The sequence below is a fragment of the Poecilia mexicana genome, unplaced genomic scaffold, assembly GCF_051168715.1.
Source record: "Poecilia mexicana isolate PSO_F unplaced genomic scaffold, ASM5116871v1 scaffold_5, whole genome shotgun sequence".
Lineage (NCBI taxonomy): Eukaryota > Metazoa > Chordata > Actinopteri > Cyprinodontiformes > Poeciliidae > Poecilia > Poecilia mexicana.
In genome coordinates, this window is record NW_028263374.1 from 29,855,299 (window position 1) to 29,877,716 (window position 22,418).

Genomic DNA, 22,418 nt, shown 5'->3' on the forward strand with positions numbered 1-22,418 from the left:
TTCATGCTAGGTGATTAGAGAGCTTCATGCTAGCCTAGCAGGTGTCTAGAGATTTCTGAGCATTTAGTGAATTTTTAGGTAAATCCAGCAGCTGAAGCTTCTCCAGATCTTCATCCTTTAGAAAGGAAGGACGTTTCTCCGCTTTGCTGCAGACTCACTCTCCTTTTCTCAGCGCTCTAACTTTAACTACTGTTTGTCACCTCATGGAGCTGCTGCCTTTAGCGTGTTAATTACGGGTGCAGAGAGGTGCTGACGGCTGCTGTGAACATGTCTGACGGGTTTGTGGTTCTGGTTCTGACTGTGTCTCCTCTCCAGCATGGAGACACGTTTCCTAAAATGAAGCTTGTTAATGTCTGTGTGAAGATGGAAAACGACCCATTTTCTGCTCCCTCTGTCTCATCATCCTGAGCTCTTCAGGCTCATTCTGAGGTCAGAGATGAGAAGCAGCTGAATAGCGAAGTTGTCAGAATTCACAGCTGTTCATTATCATTAACATCTCACCTTGCTGTATTCTGTTAAATAAGAAATAATTGGATCTTCTGAAGATGTTTCGGACTGGGTTTAAACCGCCTTTCACTGAGAAGTTATTTATTATTAAAACCAGTTTTCAGATTTTGGCTTTCTGCTTGTATTAAAGGTAAAAACATCTTCAGTTCTTCCATGCAGTGAAGATGTTCTCTGATTGGTACAGCATCTCCTCTGACTCTAGAAGAGCTTCTCACATCACTGAGCTTAGAGCTGCCGCCATGTTGGAACCCAGAGGAACCAGCCAGACTGGACCTGGTTCCTGCTGGCAGGTCTGTTGGACCAAAGGACATGAGACAGTAGTGCTCTGGTCTAACAGACAGGAGGACTACTGTTCTTTAACTGGGTAGTATTATATAAAGTCTAGTTGTTGAACTTTGCATCATGTTATAATGTTAATCCCCAGAGTGTTGCTTTGATTCTTTTATGCATGTTTGAGAATCCTTTGATCTCCATGGCAACCAGTCAGCTGTGTAAAACGCTTTGTTGGACCTAGCCCCGCCTTTGAGGTGCAGCCCCTCCTCGGAGCTGCAGTTTTCAAGCTTCCACCTCACAAAGCAGTCCTCCCACACTCAACTCCTTCAGACTAGCCAGCAACAATTAGCGAACACCTGATGGAGCTGCTGAGCTCATTATACCTCACTTGAGCTACTTCTCAAAGTATCGCTGGTAAAACATTGTTAAAGGGTTAATAGAAGAGCCATGTTGTGATGACTTCCTGAATGCATAGTTTCAAAAACAGCCGGAGCTTCTTAAAGAGACAGAGGCCCTGTTTTAAGGTGTTACATTGTGAAGTCAAATTTCTTATCTCAAAGAACTTTCTAACAACTGAAGGTAACACAGTTGTGCTATAAAATGATTCTATGTGTCTGGAAAACACATAATTCTGCCACTTTAACATCTCCAGGACAGAGTCTGGGGTCCTCTATCTGTCTGTGTGTATTTTTAGTCAGGCAGCTTACTGGGCATTCCTGTGCAGCATGTTAACAGCTGATAAAGAGAGAGAAGAGCAGAGATTAGAGACAGAGTGGAGTCCAGTGGTTTCCTCTACAGCTGATCTGCATGTTAATTCTAATGATCGGTCCTGGTGATGGAGGGAGGATGGAGGTCTGGTGATGGAGCCAACAGGAACCTGGGTTGTTTCCTCTGGTCGGGTTCACTTCCTGCTCCTCAGGCAGCCAGCAGGTGTTTGTGGTTTGGGTTGAATTTAACTTCCTGATTCCGTTCCTCAGACTGAGGTTCATGCTGGAGCAAAACCAGACATGGCTCAGACAGAAATGGGCTGGACTCTGGTTACCTTCCATGGTTTAGTTTTTACAGAAATGGGTCGTAGCAGGACAGATGTTCTGCTGGGAACGAGTTGGTTCTGATTCTGGTTTCTGGTCCGAACTGAACCACAAGGAGAAACATTGTGTTTCTTTTCTCTCCAGACCTCTCTAGCTGCTAATGCTAAGGCTATGTAAGCTAACTGCTAAGAAGATGTGTGCTGGGGTCAGAAGGGCAGCTTAATGTACCAGCCTGGACCATCAGAACCGGACCTGATGGTCCGTTTACACTCAGGACAACTGACGCTGAGACACAATTTCCTTCAGACCGTCACAATAAGAGCTGAAACCTACATGCTGGGCTGAACTTAATTCAAACATCTGGCAGCTTCTTGTCTTTCAAGATCTGATTTGGTTCTGAACCAACAGGCTTCAGTGTGACTGTAAATCTAACAACGACTCAGCATGATGCTGTCGCCGCCTGGTTCTCCGGTGATTGGACCAGCGGTTCCTTTCTACTGTAGTCTACATGGAGCTCAGCTGCAGTCTGACCCACTTTGGTTCTGGTCCGGAAAGTTCTGGTGGTAGTCATGTGACTGGGTCATGTGTTCTGTTTAAACCATCATGGTGCTGCTGGGTCACTTCTTTATTCAGAACAATTTTACCATTTGAGACGCAGATCAGCTGATCCATTCAGAACCATTTAAGTCTAGTCCAATATTCTGATGAGAGACTCCAGTCTCTGATGGGTGTTTGGGTTCTGTTGGGTCGAGTTCTGGATTTTGGACGCGGAGTACTTTCTCTGTGGAGTATGTACTTATTAATTATCAGCTGCTGGTGGCGCAGATTGTTCAGATTTCTACAGAGAAAAGTTGAAATAAAGTCCAGATGTTTCAGTAAAGGATGTTAAAGAATCTCTTTATTTTTGCTGCGGAATGTTGAATGCACTGATCAATGTTCCAGAAATAATTCTGATTCTGGTTCTGTTCAGGATCCTGTCCAGATTTTGTGACGTTTCTGATCCGGTTTTCGCCATGAAGCGTGAGTCTATGTGTGTTTGTGCCGCTGAGCTGTTCCTGTGATCATGTGGCTGGGAAGAGTCACGAGACGAGCCGGTCGGGTCGGGTCAGCTGGGGTACCCTGCTGACACTCGGTTCTGGTTCTTGTTCAGATCACCAACGCTGCACAGCCTTCCTGCCGCAGTTTGCTTCTACCTTCCTGTCAGCTTGTTGTCACGGTGACCACAGGTGCAGCCGGCAGGGACTCTGGTGCTGGCGGCTCCAGACCCCTCCAGGTCTGGTTCTGGACCCAGTCCTGGTCCCAGTCCCGTAGAGCAGACAGTGCAGTGGGAATGGGTCAGAGGAATGCAGTGTTTGTGTTGCAGTCAGGGCGTGGCTGTGTTTGGACACGATGACCGAGTCCAATCAGGACACAGTCATCCATCAGTGCCGACGCTGGTTCTGATCCGAACGCTCAGCTGCAAGAGAGGCTCCGGGACAAGAGGAGAGAGAGAGAGGAACCGGAGCCGCTGGTAGGAAACATCCCAGCTCCTCTGGTCCGGTCTCAGCTGGGACAGATCAGCAGCTCAGAGAAACTCAAGAGGCTCAGAGTTGAACAGGAAAAACAGAACAGGGTGTGTTTCTCTCTGTTAGTATGAGCGTATGGAACATTTCCCACTGCGGTTGTGTGTGTGTGTGTGTGCGTGTGCGTGTCATCTTGTTTCTGCTTTCAGAGGCTTCAGGACGTGATTCTGTTTGTGAATCTCAGCTGTTTTGGTTTCTATCTGCAGAGTTGCTGTTTTTCTCCTGAACTAGTCTCTGATTCAGGCATCCAAACCCAAACACATCTAATCACTTCCTCCTGAACTTTCTGCATGTTTCTACTTTTTCTCTGACGTCCTTCCTCTCATCAGTTTCTGGTTTCCTAACGTGTCACCAGGGAGAAACTATATAAATAACGTCATTTTCACATGTTGAGCCCTTTTTCTACTTTTGGCTTTTTCACCAAATTAAATATTTACTTGTTCTTGTGAAGTTCGTCCATTGTTAGACTTAATGTATAAAAAGGAAAACTTTAATAGGTTAATTTAACCAAAACGTATTGAATTAAATCCTCTCTTCAGATCGTTGGTTAGATGGGCACTGCTAACCAAAACCCTGAAAACCTGATCATTAGTTCAGCTAAAACGCTACACCAACCTGGCAGTTAGCAGAAGCTAATGCTAATTGCTACACAAACATGGTAGTTAGCAGAAGCTAATGCTAAAGCGCTAAAGTCCACCATGTTTATGCTCACCAGGCGGATGTGAGGAGGTTCTCTAAAAAACTTTAATTTTTGCATGTTTTTGTCGCTCATGTTATTCTTGTATTCCTCTGTAAACCTCATTTGGTTGTTTGTTGTTTATTAGATATTTGATAAAAGTTTCTTGGAGTAAAATATTAGACTTTGAGGACAGAAAGCAGAACTGCTGAATAAACTGTCTTCTCCCACTTCAAAATAAGAGCATGAATATAAACGTCTAACTAATTGGTGAATTCTGAAGAGTCGATAACTAAAACTTCAACACAGATGTTGAATTGATTCAAATGAAAGTTTTCAGAACAGCCAAGAAAATTAGCACTTTAGAATTTACCTGGAAAATGTTTATTTTTTTTTAAAGGTTTTGTTGGCTCTAGTGGCCTTTATTTGAAAGTAGTTTGACAGGAAAGAGGGTTATGAGAGAGGGGGAAGACATGCGGCAAATGTCACCAGGCTGGGAATCGAACCTGCGACCACCAGCATGAGGACTAAGGCCTCAATACGTGGGTTGTGCTTTTTCCATGCCCCACCATAGTACCCCCTGGAAAATTAATTTAGGGGAAGCTAAGTGTGCACAGTTAGCAAAAAGCTAAAGCCTTAAGCAAAAAGAGAGCGTATAAGCCTCAGTGTGGCCACCAGTAGACGCCATGATGAGCTGATGGTGCCGATTCCTTCCTGTCTGACTCGAAGCCTGCTGCAGATCAGGAACATGGGCTGCTTAATAACTCGGATCATGACTTGTTTTCGTCTGCCGCTCAGCTGATCATGTGTGAATAAAGTTGGAGAACTTTCATTAGTTTCAGATGCAAAATGCTACGATGTGAATCTGAATCGATTATTGCAGTAACATGACCTGCTGCCTGTCTGCTGTTGGAAATTGATCATGAATCGGTTCCAGTGTGCAGTTCCTCAGGAACCCGTTCGGTCTTCATTCTAAGCTAATGAGACACGCCATTATGTTTATTTATTTATTATTTTGACCTGAACTCGACCTGTGAATTCAGTTCTGCGCCCAGCAGGTTCCTGCAGCTCCGTTTGTCTGACTGTGAGAGAGACCAACATGTTTCCTTTGTCACCTTCGTAGATCACATTCCTCCTGTGAATGCGCCTGTCACACAGCCTGCACCCCTCCCACTCAGCCATATCAATGGCAGCTTGTGTTTTGTTCGTTCACATGTTCTGCGCTCTCTGACACCAAACATTCCTGGGATTCAGGCTGACACATTGTCCCACTGGTCCTCAGCCCAACAAACAGCAGACTGTGAGGCTTTTTTCCTCTCTGCTCTCAGTCACAAGATGCTCCACCAACAGTCATTTGAGACTGAGTAATGTGCTGCTGAGGGCTGCAAGAGGCTGATGGTGTGAGGGTCACTTCGCTGCTGATGAGGAGGAGAATCAGAGCAGCTGGTTGGGATTACCAGAATCTGGGTGGAGGATTTAAAACTTTATTTAGTTTCAAAATTCAAACACAGAATTCCTCTTGGAGCTTCTGTTACTCCTAAAACAAAAATGATTCAGGAATATGAAAAAGCAGCAGCTCAGACAGAAGCTGTATGAGATTTATTTGAATGTATTTGAATGAGATTTTTGTGCTTTGCTGTGTCCTTTGATGATGGGGAAATCAAATATGGAACAGATTCTTTAAATTACAGCATTGTCTGATAAAAATCTAAAAAAAATCCTGTTTTTTCTCAGAGTGCCTGGTTGGAATAAACTCAAAGGTTATTAGAAATGATTGGATAGGTCAGAGTAGTGATGAATTATTTGTTCATACTTCATGGAATATGTTGACTGAAGATCTAGGATATGAAAACAAAAGTGGATAGACATGATGTCAGACTTCACAGCAGACAGCTGGTGACGGATTTTAACCGCATGCAGAACCTAAAACCAAACATTAACACGCTCTGCGCTACAACACATTTTTGCATGTATGTGTATTTAGTTTATTTAACGGTGAGCATGTACAGCAGCATAAAAATATGAAAAGAGGCTTTGAACCAGACTTTAGCTCTTAGAGGACAAAATACAGAAAATTGTTCATAAAAATATAAAACTTCGCAATTCATATTGTTCACAGAAAGTACTCCAAAAAGAAAATAAAACATAAATATTTGTTACCCTGTACTCATCCCATTCTGTCATCGAATTGAGTCTAAGCTAGTTTCATTTTGTTTTTTCCTTTTTTTAAAAAGTGAGTGAAGTTTAATGATAGATATCACAGTCATGGCTTTTAAAAAAACTAAAGCCAGAAAGTATTTCTGATCACTGAGGCAGCCAGATATAGAGGAGCAGTCAGCAGCTGCAGCTTAATATTTATTCATGAATCACACCCTGACCGTGTTGCTATGCAGGCTTAGTTATTTAATAAACAAAGTTTTCTGATTATTATTTAGCTCTTGTACTGGATAGGGAAGCATGTAATACATTTAAAATAAACTTGGTGAGGGACAGAATGTTGTTTTCACAAACCGAAGAGTCAGGAAAGGTGAAGGAGGAATCTAATGACTGAAATATGTGAATATATGGATGATTAGGACTCAACCAGAACCAGAACCAGAACTGTTCTGTCTGGTCAGGAATGTCAGAGAATATTAGATTATCATAAATGTCACATGAATGGGGGTTCATAAGCCTGCATTTCATGGCTGAAAGAGATTTCACTGTATAAAATATACAGTCATATGTAATAAACTACAATATATGTCCGTTTATCAGGTTTCCTTTTAAAATAAGAACCTTTATTCTGGTATTAAACATACTTTTATTACTAAGCCCTTATTTCTGCTTTAAAAAATAGTTTTTTATTGTTCTAGTGTAATATTCTTATTTTAAATGTGGAGTTTTAATTGGCTGTTTGTAGAAAATCATCATAATTAAGAGATCAGACTGTTTAATATGCAGAATGTTCCATATGATGGAGCTACTGAGATTAATGAACTTTATTAAATGGGTCTGTGGATGTTTAGTATGAGAGTGAAGAGAGATCTGAAGTGTTTATGTTCAGGATGAAGCTTTGTTCCTGTAACTATGGCAACCATGAATGTGATTTTAATTCCTTTCATTCCTGAGCAGCAACAAGAAAGTTTGATTTCAAAACTTTTCTGCTGAGTCCGCTTTTCTGAGCTTCATTGACAGCTGATGTTCATACTGGAAATGTCTCAGATCTGATGGTTTATGGGTTTACTGGTTCTGATGGTTAGGAGGTGTTTGCTCCATCACCAGCCTGGAGTCAGAAACCGTTCTCACAGAGATCTGACTGCAAACACCTTTAACTTAAGGACGCACCGATCCACTTTTTAAACCACCAATATCTGAGGTTATAGTATCGGAGAAAAATACTCCTGAACTGACTTAAAATGTTTCTGTTTTTAAACAGATATAAATGTACTGAGTTACAAATTTATTTAATGACTCTGCACCAGTACAGTACACTTACACACACCAATATAAAAGCTTGATATAAAATCAACACAACTTTAATTCAGTCTGTGCAATTAGGAGTAAAATAGCCAAAATAAATCAGACTAAATCAAAAAGTTGGTCAAACATGTAAAACCAAATTGCATCAAACCTTCAAATGGTTCATAAAGTACAATTAGGAAAATTATTTTAAATATTATATAAATAAAGCATGACAGTGCGCAGAGCACAAAGTGTAGAATTAGACTGGATAGATCTGGCACATTGTCACCAATACCCAATCTAGAATTTTTTACAGATATTAATATTGGAATGGTGCATCTCTGTTTTAATCGGTAGAATCAACGACCACAAAGAGAAAAAAATGGATCCCAAGAAGAAAAAAATCATAACTGAGCCTGCTGGGTGAGCGAAGCCTTGCTGGCTGGTTTTAACGTTTTCTGCAGGTTTTCTTCACATTTGCTTCTGACGCTGGTTTCTACAAGCTCTACGTGTGTTTTGTTGTTGTGCAGCGCTGATGTCTGGACCAGGTCAGACAAACCCTGGCTTTGGGACGGGGGACTGTCCTCTGCAGTCCGGTTGGTCTTCCTCTGGTCAGCCTGCTGTTCCCTCTGCTGGTCAGCTAGCTGTGTAGCTTTAGCTCAAACTGATTTCTGCTCTAACATTTCCTCTGATAAGCAACAGAAACACAGAGCCTGCTGCCTCCTCCAGAACAGGAAGCTCTCCAGGCCTCCCAGTGCTCCCTGTAGACCCGGAGGTCTACTGCAGGTTGCCAGAGTGTGTTACCTATCTAATGTGTGTGTTGCACGTCTAATTATAGCTGGCTGTGCTTCTTTCCCTGTAACGTAACCAGAGAGACGGCTACAACCAAACAGTGTTAGCTTAGCTGTTGGGTATCAGTAATAACTGATAATCAGCTGGATTAGCATTGGCTGCAGCATGTAGAGAGAAGTATGTTTGGATGTGGAGCGGTGGGGCTGGATGTGATGCATTCACTGACTCAGACTGCTTTCATCAGCTCATAATTATCATTTTCAGACATTTTTACTTCTAGATTTAATGTCTGGCTTCTTCTGCTGCAGAATTATGACGCATGTCTTACCTCAACGATGTAAAAGTCACTTTGAAAACTATTGGATCTGGTTGAGTTCTACACATGGACATGGCACACAAAAATAAATAAGTGGAATTTATTTATTTGGGTAAAGTTCAGTTATGTAACAGGAAAAAACTTTTCTGGACATTTTGTCAGAAGCCTTCTGCTGGGAAACAGAATAACATAAAAATTATTAACATAAAATTATCTCCGGTTCTGTGGTTCTGCTGGTTCTGCAGGGTGCAGCAGAGGACACGGGCCTGTGCCTACTCGGCATTTTCTAAACAAACTGGTTTAACTGGTGCTGACTGGGTTGGTCCAGATGGAGGCTGCTCCAGGGCCCGGTCCGTTTAATCACAGTTCAGTTTGGTTCTGAGGCTCCTCCTGAAAACACAATGAGGTTCTGATCCGGACGGGTCTGCTGACTCATCACTTTCCCACAGGAACCCCTCCAGGTAGGGGTGATGAGTCAGCAGGCGGTGTCTGCAGCCAACAGGTTCAGATGAGAGCAGAACCTCCTGGGGATCTGGTTAAACCCTGAACTGGACCCAACATAACCAGAACCTTCTGGATCTGATGGGACGCTTTGGAGAAAAACTGAAAGTTGATTCTGGAGTTTCTGTGTTGAAACTCATCAACCAGGATCATGTAGTAAATAATAACCAGATCAAGGTTCAGTATTATAATAATAATAATAATAATAATAATAATAATAATAATAATGATAATCTGGGCGTTTTTATTCTTAAATCCAGTTATTCCCTCTGCTTCCCGCTGCTCGTTCCTGTTCTCCCGTCTGGGAACCAGTGGGTCAGACATCAAACAGAGATTAAAACTGGTCAGAGAAAACTGGTCACCTCTGCTAAATGTGTCTCCATAGCAACAGAGAAACTGATGGTTTTACTGTTTGAAAGTGATGGATCAGAGGATCTGGAAACAGAGTAAAGTTGTAGAAAAAATATTTAAACAAACACAAATTAGTAGAAACAAATGGGAGAAATGTTTTTTCTGCTGGAGGTTCCTATTTCTCCTGATCTGGTGCTCAAAGCAGTTCTTATTAAAGCTGCCAGGACTTAGCAGCAGTCAGCATGTCGTAGAAAACTGGCAGTAAATGTTAACTGTTATTAATCCCTTTATTCGGACTCTCTGAAGTTATTTATGGAGACAGTTGATGTTTAGAGCAGCGTAAAGAAGTGAAGAGCTGCTCCAGTCTCCGGATGTTTCCCTCTGATAATCGGCTTGATTCAGTTAAAAACTTCATCATCTGCTCCATCTCCAGCTGATGTGGTTCTCTTTCTCTCTGCTCTGAGTCAAACCAACCAAATCCTTTAAGCAGCCTGTTCCCCTCCTGGCCTGTGGGGGCGCTGCACCAAGAACCAATGAAGGAAACGACACAAAAACCTGTTAAGACACTGAGAGCAACAACACGTAAACAGAAATGGAGTGGCTTCAGATTTTAGTGGTTGGAGGATTTCTATTTTGTCTTTGTCTGAAGACTGCAAGACATTTCTCCTGGTGGTGCTAGGCTAACGTGTTTGTTTTGGTTGTATTTGTCTGCTTGGCATTGATATATGCATTCATTAAGCAGCCTGACTGAGTCCAGCTGCTGATGAAAATATGTTACACCTGGTGATGAAGATGATGATGATGATGTCAGGTATTTGTCCTCCAAGGTTCAACCGCAAACTCCTACTTGGCTCAAAGACAGCGGCAGGTTCTCTGTTCACACAGAATCTGCAGCTGGTTCTGGTTCTGGGTGTGGTTGAAAGGGAACCTGGAGGAAACCCTCTAATCTCATCTCTGCTCTGATTTCTCTTCATTACTCTGTGTTGGTTCTTGAAGCCGGTTCTGTTCAGGCTAGTGGACCTTATTTATTGATGCATTCTGTCCAGCAGGTGTCAGACTTCCTGGAGAACCGTTGACCTCTGACTAGGCCTGTTGCAATAAGCAATAAATCAATTAATCATGTGATAAATTAAAACGGGTTCAATAATCTCTTTTCTCTCTTTCTAAACTGGATGATAAAACTCCTCAGTCTGGTGTTTTGGTCTCAACTTACCTGCATTTGAAGGACAGTTTTGTTTACAGAAACTTCATAATTTATTTTATTTGTTGTTTCTGCTGTTTATTTTGGATATTTAAAGTGTCTTCCAGTTGTAAAAATTAGATACATAACACATTTTGGACCACATGTCCAAGCAGCCGGGATAATTTGCAAAAAATCAGATCTGAGTCCAGTCAGGTCGCTGATGTGGATAACTGCAGGCTGCAGGCTGAACGCAGCGCAGCCCATCTGCATCCTGTCAGGTGGACGAGTTGTCTCTGCAGCTGAGCTTCATCAGACTGAAGAGCTGCAGGTTGGCTCAGAGCGTGCTCTGAATGCAGAAAGCTGCAGCTATGTGTGTGTGTGAGCCTGCTCCTCTTCGTCATCTCTCTGCAGTGTGGGGATTTCCTCCTTCCTCTCCGGTCATGTGACTGCAGATATGGGTGTGGTCTCCTGCATTCCTGCCACCTCCTCCGCCCCAGGAACTGGAGTGTTTGTGTGGGTGCGTGCGTGTGTGTTCATGTGCGTGTGTGTGTGGCATGCTGCAACACACTCCCTCTCACACACACACATTTGTCTTGGCCAATCCCGCTGTGCAGCCGCTCTCTGCATGAGGAAACGTCTGCATGGAGTCACAGGGGGATGGAGTGTGTGAGAGTGTGTGTTTGGCTCTGACGTAGGAAAAGAAGTTCCTCTTCAAGTGGATAGTGTTACCAGAGTTTGCAGTGTGTGTGTGTGTGTTGAGAAGGGTGCTACAGGCTGCTCCTTTAGTATGCAGAGCAGGTGTGTCTGCAGAGGCTCAGAGCAGGGAGGAGGAAGAGAAGGGGGGACATGAAGAAGAAGAAGATCAGGACCAGACTGTTGTGATTTCTGACAGTCCAGCTTAGAAAACACAACCTTTTCATTCAGATTCATAAAATACGACTGTTTGGATGTTTTTGACAGTTAGCAGTGAAGCCCCGCCCCCTTTCTACCAGATCCCACCTGATTGGCTGAAAGAAGCTTCTCTCTGTTGCTGACAGAGCAACTTTAAGAAAATAGTCTGGATGATTTCTGTTCTTAATCTTTGACCTGCTTACAGATTTCTAATCTCAATGTGACACCCCTGTTTGCCCTTTGACCTCAACGTTTAAACACAACAAACCTCCTGGTGCCAATCTTTATGATCTATAACAGAAGCAGCTCTAAGAACATAACGAATATGAAATATTTCCCTGTCTCTCCAGTTGTGAGTGTTTATGAGTGATTTGCATCAGGAACATGGCAGTCCATGTAAAACAACCTAGCATCTGTTAGCAGCTTAGCATGCGGCTACCTTAGCTAAAGCTACATCCTGGATGTGAATATTTTAGAGAATGCAGGTTCTTACCTGTCTGAAAACTAACCTGTAATGAATTCAGCCTTCTTGTTATCTGCTGAACGTCCCGCGCTCTCTCGCTTGCCAGCAGCCTGAACAAACCGCGAAGTGAGCTCTGTACCTGAACCTAAATGCCTCGTCATGTTTACACTGAGGTCGCTGGTGCATTCACAGATTCCCATAACGTGGGATTTTTACATTTCATATCGTCTCGTTCCTATCAGTGGCTGATCCAGGAAAATGTTAGTATCTGCATCAGACCAGACATGTCTACAGCTGTTATGGACAGTTTCATGTTTTCTGTTTTTTGTGATTATTATTGAGTGATCACCTGAACAACAGTGGTAGATTAGCTCACTTAATCGCCTGCTCTACTGACAATCAGTGTGTAGGTCGCCTTATTTTAACTGAACTGAAACACATCGAATTCTGCAGCACATCCACGTTAAGGTTGTCAAAGTCAAGCTAGCGTAACTCATCTACTTCCATCTCCCTCAATTCAATTAAAACTTTTCACTGACCTCAGTGTCTAGTTGTTGAAGTGTTGAAATTACGTATAAATTTAAGATTTAGTGTATTATGTTGACAACTTGACAGCTAAAACCAATGGTAATCATTGTTGATGAGAAGTTCTTTTGGGATTTTGTGCGCATGATGCCACACTGCAACTGTCTATGCTACGCAAACTGATGCTCAGGCTCACTGATTCTGGGCAGAATGTCTCAGAAACAACCAGAACCGGCTGATGTTTCTAATATTACAGGATTATTAAGACATAATAACTGGAGAACCGTCCAAAGTTTCTCCGTTGCTGAGAAAACTAACAATTTCCCAAAATCCCCCTACTGCCCTGCTGCTTTCCTGGGACCCATATAAAACCAGGACCAGATCGTCAGGAACGGATCGTCAGCTCCTCTGATATGAACCTGTTCTCAGGGGACGTCCACAGTTCGGTGGTTGTCGCCTAACACTTTCTGTTTCTGTTCAGCCTCTCAGTGTCTCTAAGCTAACCTGATGCAGCACAGGAAGCTCCTCCCCCTCGTTGCTGATGTAATGACCTTGTACCTGTGACATGTCTTTCATTGCCTTCTGATCTGCTGCCTATTGTATTCGTAGACCCAGTTAATAATTGCAACATAGCTTTCTGCTTCGTAGTTCATCAGGAATTACTGGGTGTGTCCCTCAGGGCCAAACATAGATGCCACCTTTGGACTGACATGGGTGTGTGTGTGTTTGTGTGTGTGTGTGTGTGTGTGTGGGCGTGGGTATATAGACTGTGCTACGCTCAGATCTGTAGCTGAGCGCAGCACCTTACTTGGACTGACTTGGAGGCAACTTATTAGTGTAAGAAGTTCAAACATCTCTGGTGAGACTAAAATCCTTACCAACAGGAAGAAGAAGTGAAACTAGCCAGCATGGGGACGATCTGTCTCTAGTCCACTGTTGCTACTGTTTTCGTGGCAACAAAATCAGCCAGTTCAGCAGAGAAATGACTCAAATATGTTTTATCATTACAGAAGAAAAAACTCAATATTGCTTTGATGCATTTAAAGTCAGACAGACTGGATTGATAATTGTAGTGGTGATAAACATCATGATGAAACTTGTTTGCCCTTTGACCGCAGAGAGCGGAGGGAAAGGTTCGGGTTTTTGGTTTGGGTCCAGTTTGTTCTGCGATAATCAGCTTTTTTCATTAAAAATAAATTACAGATATTTTTAAAAACTGACTTTTGTTCCAATCATTTGTTCTGAGTCGACCTGAATTCAGTGGAAAATAATAGAAACACAAACAAGATGGCGGCTCTGTGTGTGCTGACGTCACACTGAACTCTGGAAACCCAATAGAGGATTTTCTGGGTTTTCTGGAGGATCTGATTGGATGGTTCTGGGTCTGTAATGACTTCTGATCTCTGCTGCTGTTTGGGATTCTAAATCTGTTCCTGTTTCTCTGCAGAGTGGCAACATGTTTACTTCCTGGTTTCCATGGTGATCAGAGGGAGCATGCTTGTCCACGCCTGGATCTAAGCTCAGCGTTCGTCTCCTGCAGCCGCCTCCAGAGGGGAGAAGACCCTAGCAGTCCAGAACCGCGACCCGCCAGAACCGACCGCACCCAGAACCCATCAGCCAGCCCAGACAGAGGAGGAGCGCCAGTGGCACCGACATGGCCAACAACACAGCCGACCACCCTCCGGGGAACTCGGTGGCCGAGGGCGGCCATGACGGTGACTTCGGAATCAGCATGCAGGAGCTGAAGGGCCTGATGGAGCTGCGGAGCGCCGAGGCTGTCGGAAAGATCCAGGACGGTCACGGAGATGTGCAGAACATCTGCCGCAAGCTCAAAACCTCGCCCATCGAAGGTAGGAACCAGAATCAGGACCGGTTCTGTGGGCAGGATCCAGAGGCTGGACTGGAAGTCGTGGTCTGAGACTCGAGTCCTGGTTCCAGTTTCTGTCTGACGTGAAGAAACAGGAAGCTGAACCATTTTTACTCCAGACTGGTTCAGTGGGAAAGCAGGACTAGATTATTATGGGATGTTAGCATCTCCTAGCAACATGTAGCTTCATAATAAAATGGATTATTATAGGATGTTGGCATATCCTAGCAACCAGTAGCTTCTTGATAATTTCAGAACCAAATAAACTGACCTTCTCCTGTAACTCAGCAAAGGAGTAGAACCTGGGTTGGTTCTGATTGGTCCTCTTTGTTCTGGACCCAGACCGGTTCTACTTGTGGGTGGGTCTGCTGCTGGCGTGAGCCGGGAAGGGAGGCGATGACAGAACCAGACCTGGAGAGCAGCAGCGTTCTGCTGACCTGCAGGTCTGGTTTAACGACCAGCAGAACCGTCTATGGTTCTGGTTCAGAAACGGATTGGTACCGACTCACCAAGCTCCCAGATGTTCTGACATGTTCAGAGGAAACGGACCCGACCCCAGAGCACCAGATTGTGTCAGAGTAGAAAATGGCCGACATGTTGCTGTTTACTCCTCCCTCCTTCAGCCTTTGATCCCTCGGTTTGTCTCTGTGTGTGTGTGCATGTGTGTGTGTGTGTGTGTGTGTGTGTGCGTTTCCATGGGTCCATTCCAGGATTGAAATTAGTTCCAGCCCGTTCCCCTAATGGCTCCACCGATCATTGCTCTGCTCCATTTAGTAATCAGAGGACAGTCGAAGTTACTCCTTTAATGACAGAAGCTTCATTAGATTCGCTTTGCCGATACTGGAGGGGGCGGGGCTTAAGCTTCAGGACAAATGAAACCGGGTCAGAACGGATCATCTGCGCCCACTGGTAGGAAATGTCCCTCAGGGAACGTGTTGGGGTTGAATCTGACCTCTGACCTCTCCAGTCATCCTTACAGCTGCTTTTACCTGTTTCTTTTGATTCAGTCAGAAGAATCGTCACATAAACAGAGCTGCCAGGAATATGAATAATTATGGGCCTAACCTTTGACCTCCTATATAAACGGCCTTGATGACTCAGTTCCTGCTTCATCAGAGCTGATGTGGACTTTTAACGAGTTGCTCCAACAGAATCAAATGTTTATGACATTTAATCACTTAAATGTTATAAAACCACAAAATTATGAAGGTTGTTGTGATGCAGGTTTAATATCAGGATGAAGAGCATCTACAGAAATGCAGAAATATTCAGATTTTTTTAATTATTTTTCTGTTTTTGTCTTACAAAAATATATTTAAACATCACTGAATCTAAAAGTGAAATAACAGATTACATGAATGTGGGAGCTGCAGATGTCTCTGGTCTGGTCGGTGTTCCTGGTTGGACCGCTATGTCCCCTTAGAGAGCCGGGTTCTAACCCGCTTTGGGTCCGGGTTCTGCCTGTGAGCCCGCTCTGTGTTAAACTGAACCTTCAGCATGTTGAGAAACAGCCAGCAGGAATCGTTTCATGGTGACAGGCTTTAAAGATGGCTTCTATAAATAAGCTGCTATTTTAGGACAAAGGAACACTGGCTGTGGTGTCACTCAGGTGAGAAGATGGCAGCTGGTTGCTGTTGTCTCTGTTAGCAGCACAGCTTTCATCTCAGCATGTCTGATCCGGCACGTCTGAAGCTGTCAGAGAAGAAGTTTCATCTTTCATGTCGAACGTCTGCAGATGTTTGACACGTTGGAGAGCAAACAGTTGGTTTAGAGCAGCAAACACTCCAGATCCAGACATGTTGGCTGTTTTTCATAAACTCATAGAGTTAGCATTAGCATTAGCATTGCAGTTAGCATCACAGTTAGCACTGAGGCGCTTCAGTATTGTTCAGGAAAACAAACCAAATTCTTGTTTTTGCACCAGAGAGCAGCTTTAATAGGATGGCTATGTTACATGGAGGCTGAGGTTCTACAGGGAGGATACTAGTAGTAAATGTCTTACATGTGACAGATAACTCTCTTCATCAAACTGTATTTGACCTCAGTAACCTTCAGCTGGAGAGGTTGGAGACACCCAGCAGATTGGTGTGGGTCAGACATTTAAAAAGTAAACATATCATCATCTAAATATTCTAAAAGAAAGTTAAAAAAAATGATTCAACAATTAAAAACCAAGAGCCCATTAAAGCTAAAATGATCCTTTATCTCAAAAACAAAATTAAAGGAGGAGAAATAAGAGATGATTTATTTAAAATTACAAAATACCTTTAAGGACAGCAGTTTATGTTTAAATGTAACAAAATATGCTGACGACTCGTCACTGCATGCATCACATGTTTACAATGACTCATGGAAAAATAAAGCTGAGTAAAAATTAATAAGGATTTGTTTTCAGAGATGAGTATTTTTATTGTGTGTTACTGTTTCCATGACAACATTTTAAGTTAGTTTTAACTGATTAAATCAGCTTTGCTCTGAGTCATTGACTACAAATCAGATACTGACTCCTCAGAAGCTCTCAGCAGAATCCCGGGTTCAGTGGCAGCTGCAGATCTGACCAGCAGCAGCGTGGCCTCATCTCCATGGAGACCAGCTGGTTCCCATGGAAACTGATCAATGGATAAATGCTGAGCAGGACTAATCATAGATATTTCAGTGTAGATGCTGAGAATCGGCTGTTGGGTCAGAAATCCACTCTTTTACTGCAGGACAGGAAGTGACCCAGATCATTTCATGGCTTGATCCGGTTCTTCATGACTGACATCAGAGTCCAGGAGGCTGCTTCTGCTGGGTTCTACTGGGTTCTACTGGGTTCTACTGGGTTCTGCTGATCACCTGATGGTTCTTTATCAGTTTTACCTGAGAAGAGTTCATCTTGAAAAGTCTCAGATTGGACTGAACCGGTCCGGTGTTTTACAGGCATGGAAATTATGTTTCTTTAAATAGTTTGTTCATAGTTGGTTATTGACCTTTGGGCCCCTGGTTCCTGAGTGGGAGTTTCAGTGGCAGCAGAATTGATTCTGACCCAGTTATTGATTAAAAATTCACCAAAATGTTGAGTCTTTTCCCCTCACTAATAATTAGATTTAAAGCTTCTGAAAAGCAGTTTCACCTCGTGAAAAATGCCACAGATTGTAATTTCTGCAACATGAACAATTACTTTAAAAATGCATTTGAATGAGTCAGGAGCAAAAAAAATAAGAATTTGCATTATAACATTTCAAAAAGCAAATGAAAACCTTAAGAAAACTAAAATTATGCAAAAATAAAAAACCCAGGATGGTTACAGAATGATTAACCATCTTTTCCAGCAGAAGTTGAGACGTTTTCAGCTTATTTTTAATTTTTCGTCCTCTGACTTTACTGAAAGACAGAAACTGGAGCTCAAAGATGAAGGAGGAAACATGGTGTCTCTGTCTGGTTCTGACCCAGTCGGTACCGGGACAGGAGAGGCCGACCAGGCAGAGTCGGACCAGTAACCCATTGCTGTCTGGGATCCATTGTTTTCACCCCTGACGCCGATATGTGATGTTTGATATCGACTGATTCCGATCCATTACAGTAAAACAGCTGCATTGACTTTAATTGTTTATTTTTCTAAACACAAACATAAATGTAGTGAGTTACTAATTTATTCATAACTCTGCACCAGAACAGCTTGCTGAAATACACCAACAGCTTCATCAGCGCGGTCAAACACGTAAAAACAGTTAATTAGGAGAATAAAAGCCAGTGTAACAAATAAGACTAAAACAATAGTTTGACTAACTTGGTCAAACGGTAAAAATAAAACGGAAACAAATCTTATTTCAAATGGTTCAGAAAGTGCAATTAGGAGTAATAAATATAATTTAGAATAAATAATAAGCCATGATGTCGCTCAGAGCACAATGCATAGAATAATACAGAATAGATTAGCCCTCATGGATCAGGAACACTGTGACTGATACCTGAAACAGATAATAATATCTCATCGGTGCATCTCTGGCTGCTGCAGCTTCAGCTCAGGGCTGAGATGTTGGTCTCCTGTGGGACGCTGAGCAGCTGTCAGAACCAGAACCTGGAGCGGGAACAGGAGGCAGAGGAGGTTGTGTGAAGCTGGTTGTGCTGCTCAGTGACAGCAGCTTTCAGCCTCAGATGATCAAACCGGCTCTGAACATCGATCAGCAACGCTCTGACAGCTGCTGGGATATTTTTAAAATCCGTCCTGCCAGCCTCATTACAGCCTCCCTTCAGACGGGAGCTGGACTGTCGGTGACGAACCCGATGCTGCTGAGCTGCTGCAGCAACACGATCGATTAAAGCTGATGATGATCAAACATCACCTGACCAGATTCACCTCCCACATCCTCTTTGGGTTCTGGTTCTGGTCCGTCACTACAGAACCGCTCCGATGGCTCAGAACCAGGTCTGTCACGATAACATATTCTACTGAATGATAATTTGTCCCAGAAGTTATTGCAATAAACAATAACATTGGTGTTATGAGAGCCTTTTCAAGTAATGTTATGGTAATAACATAAAAATACAAGAACAGATTGTCAAAAATTAATAAACTTTAAATTCTATTGAACATTTAACACTTAAGCACCCCAGATTAAAGAGAAAACAACAGAAACAATAAATAAAATGAAAAATCTGGGTGTGATGGTTGATCCTCTGTCTAAATTTGATAATCATATTAGCGCTCTTATCCAAGCCAGTTTCTTCCAGCAGAGAACCTGTGCCAAGATAAAATCTTATCTTCCTCAGCCTGAATTTGAGAGATATATCCACACATTTATTACATAACTTTCAGATTATTGCAATTCTGTGTATTTAGGGTTTGACCAGAGTTTTTGGCAGCAACTGCAGAGCGTGAAAAACGCTGCAGCCCGTCTATCAGCCCCATTCTGCACACCTTTGTCTGGCTCCCTGTTTTAAGTTTTCTTATCTGCCCTCCACCCACCCAGAGCGCCGAGGTCAGACGACCAGCTTCTGTTGGCTGAAACCAGTTAGAGTCTAGAGGTGACAGAGCTTTGCCTGTGGCATCACCCAGACTGCAACCCTGCAAGTTCAGGCTGACAACTCATTGTTTCCAACACCAGTTAAAAAAGCAGGGAAAGAATGAGTACTTAATTGATTCAGGTTTTGGGAAATTTCTGAAATGAAGTATGTTTTGGTTTTTAATTAATTTTTTTTTGTTGTTGTTGTTTTACTTACAATTTTATTATATATTTTTTATTTTATCTATCTACAATTTTGTAATTATTGTGAAGCACTTTATATAAATACACGGCAAAAAACCAAAATATTACCAAGTAATCTTGGTCTAGTTTCTCGTGCAAAAATTACACTTGAAATAAGACAAACTTACTTAAAAGTAACTGTTAGCATAGAGGCTTGTTTACGAAAACGTTCTTGTTCTATTGGCAGATAAGTTAACTTATAACATGGGAAAAATGTGTTGTTATAAGTTAAATAATTTGCCAAAGGAACTTGAACTTTTTCATCAATATTCAGGAATTATTTACTTATACTTAAAACAAGCCTCTATGTCTTGGTAAAAGTTACTTGTAAGTTATTTTTGTCTTACTTCAAGTTTGCTAAGATATTTGCACTAAAAATATCTTATATAATAATAATAACCCGGGTCTGGGGCTCCCAGACCCGGGTTCTATCGTGTCTGGGGTTCAACTTTAAACTGAGGTTTAAAGTTGAAATTCCTCTTTCAGTTTCAGTTTTTTCTCCTGATAGAGCGGATTAGTTTCCAGCAGCTGGTTGCCTCATAGAATATTGTAGCACCAACCCTCCCCCACCTGTTGCTGTGCACTGCCAGTCAGCTGTCTTAAAGAAGGTTTCCCTGGATTATTTGGAAATGTTCCTGGTCCTGTAAAGCCATCATAGTTCAGATCTGCAGCAGCATGTCAGCCAGGAAGCTCAGAGGGCTGTTCAGCAGCAGGCTGCAGGCTGGCCTGACTGACTGATGGACAGGCTGCAGGCTAGCCTGACTGACTGATGGACAGGCTGCAGGCTAGCCTGACTGACTGATGGACAGGCTGCAGGCTAGCCTGACTGACTGATGGACAGGCTGCTCTGCTCTCACTGCAACGCCATAAACATATATAATCAGTCCTTCATGGTTTAGCTTCTGCTGTTTTCATCGTTTCCCAGAACCCAGAGCTCAGGTCTCCATTAGCTTCCAGTTCATATATAATTAAAGGGAAATTCGAGGAAATTGATGATAATCTATAAACAAAAGACAGATAGGATCTTTTTTTTTCAGTTTATCTCCAGATTTCTTGTCTGAATCTGAAGTACTGAGAACAACCTGAAGAGCAGCAGTTTAGTAACAACAGTTTGAGTGCAGAACCCGGGTACGGATTGGACCCGGCGCCGTCATTTAGGTTCATGGAGTGTATTTTAATGGTTAAAGTCAGGAAACCTCATTTGAACCATCTTCGACCTCATCGGATCTCCATACTCTGAACCATCTCTAAAGTTTCCATCTGCATGGCCAGGGAGGTTCTGGTCCCAGAATTTGGTGGAGGAACCATTAGGAATGGACCTCTGGTTCTGCAGGTTCTCTGACCCACTCTGAGATCTGATTGTTGCTGTTAGCAGCAGAGAGCCGGCCTGACCAGGAACCGGGCCGGGACGGATTATTGGCTCTGGAGGTCCAGCAGATGGAGATCGCTAGAGATCCGTCTCCGTCCCGGTAGAGATCCGTCTCCGTCCCGCTAGAGCCCCGCCTCCAAGCCAACTTGCGGAGACTCCATCATGATTAGACTGCATCAATTGTCCAGAATCATCAGAACTAATGTCTGCACTGTTTGTTTCTGCAGGTCTGTCTGGAAACCCGGCCGATCTAGAAAAGCGCCACGCTGCGTTCGGGAAGAACTTCATCCCTCCCAAGAAGCCCAAGACGTTCCTGCAGCTGGTGTGGGAGGCCCTGCAGGACGTCACACTGATCATCCTGGAGATTGCCGCCATCATCTCCCTGGGCCTGTCCTTCTACCATCCACCAGGGGGCAATGCTGAAGGTCTGACTATACACTCTGATCAAATTCTGCTTGATTATATTAGTGGTATCATTAACTAGATTGTTATTAAAGTTATTACTGTGACTGAATTTAACTTATAAGGTTAATAGTTGACGTCTCTCTGCATCAGCAGCCACTGTACTGCGAATGTTGCCTTCAGAAAGCCAGCAAGGATATTAGCTATTTCTAATTAGAATGAACAAAAATAAACTCTTAGAACCTGTTGTTACCAAGATAAAGAAGAACCTGGAGGTTGTCTCCATGGAAACAAGTTCATTGGTTGTTCATTGGTTGTCAGCGTGTGGCCAGGCTGCGGGCGGCGTGGAGGACGAGGGAGAGGCGCAGGCCGGCTGGATCGAGGGCGCCGCCATCTTGTTCTCTGTCATCATCGTGGTTCTGGTCACGGCCTTCAACGATTGGTCTAAGGAGAAGCAGTTCCGCGGCCTTCAGAGCCGCATCGAGCAGGAGCAGAAGTTCACCGTCATCCGCAAGGGCCAGGTGATCCAGATCCCCGTGGCCGAGATCGTGGTGGGAGACATCGCTCAGATCAAGTACGGTGAGTGGCTCATAATGATTATGCTCAATAAATTATTTATTTTTATTTGAGTTGGTTTTATTTAGTCTTTAATAGGGATAAATGCAAGAAACATAGATTGTTCATCACATTGTTTATTAGCTGTGGCTAATTCACCAAACCTGTCCCTACATACCAGTTGATTAAAATGAAAAACTAAATATAACACAATGATCAAAGACATGTAAAGCAACTCTTTCAAAGTTACTGAATCAAAATTATTCCAATAAGTTTTCTTGGCAAGCTGCAGCCCTGACCTCTGACCCCTCCTGCAGGAGACCTGCTTCCCGCCGACGGCATCCTCATCCAAGGCAACGACCTGAAGCTGGATGAGAGCTCTCTGACCGGAGAGTCGGATCAGGTCCGGAAGTCCCTGGACAAAGACCCCATGCTGCTGTCCGGTGAGTGGTTCTGGTCCACTTTCATCTACTGATCAATAG

General features: G+C 43.2%; 1 protein-coding gene across 2 annotated transcripts in view; it reads left to right on the forward strand.

Annotated features, from left to right (window-relative positions):
* The window catches only part of LOC106933155 (plasma membrane calcium-transporting ATPase 1-like), a 67,194-nt gene that overhangs the window by 12,851 nt on the left and 31,925 nt on the right, over window positions 1-22,418 (forward strand). The window contains exons 1-5 of one of the 2 annotated variants that reach the window (XM_088005871.1): window positions 2,950-3,423; window positions 13,963-14,365; window positions 21,207-21,404; window positions 21,703-21,960; window positions 22,254-22,379. In XM_088005871.1, the coding sequence (XP_087861997.1) occupies window positions 14,170-14,365; window positions 21,207-21,404; window positions 21,703-21,960; window positions 22,254-22,379 (778 nt within the window). In that variant the 5' untranslated portion in view covers window positions 2,950-3,423; window positions 13,963-14,169. Of the gene's footprint in view, window positions 1-2,949; window positions 3,424-13,962; window positions 14,366-21,206; window positions 21,405-21,702; window positions 21,961-22,253; window positions 22,380-22,418 lie in introns of those variants that run through there. The other variant, XM_015012225.2, reaches the window with a different exon arrangement.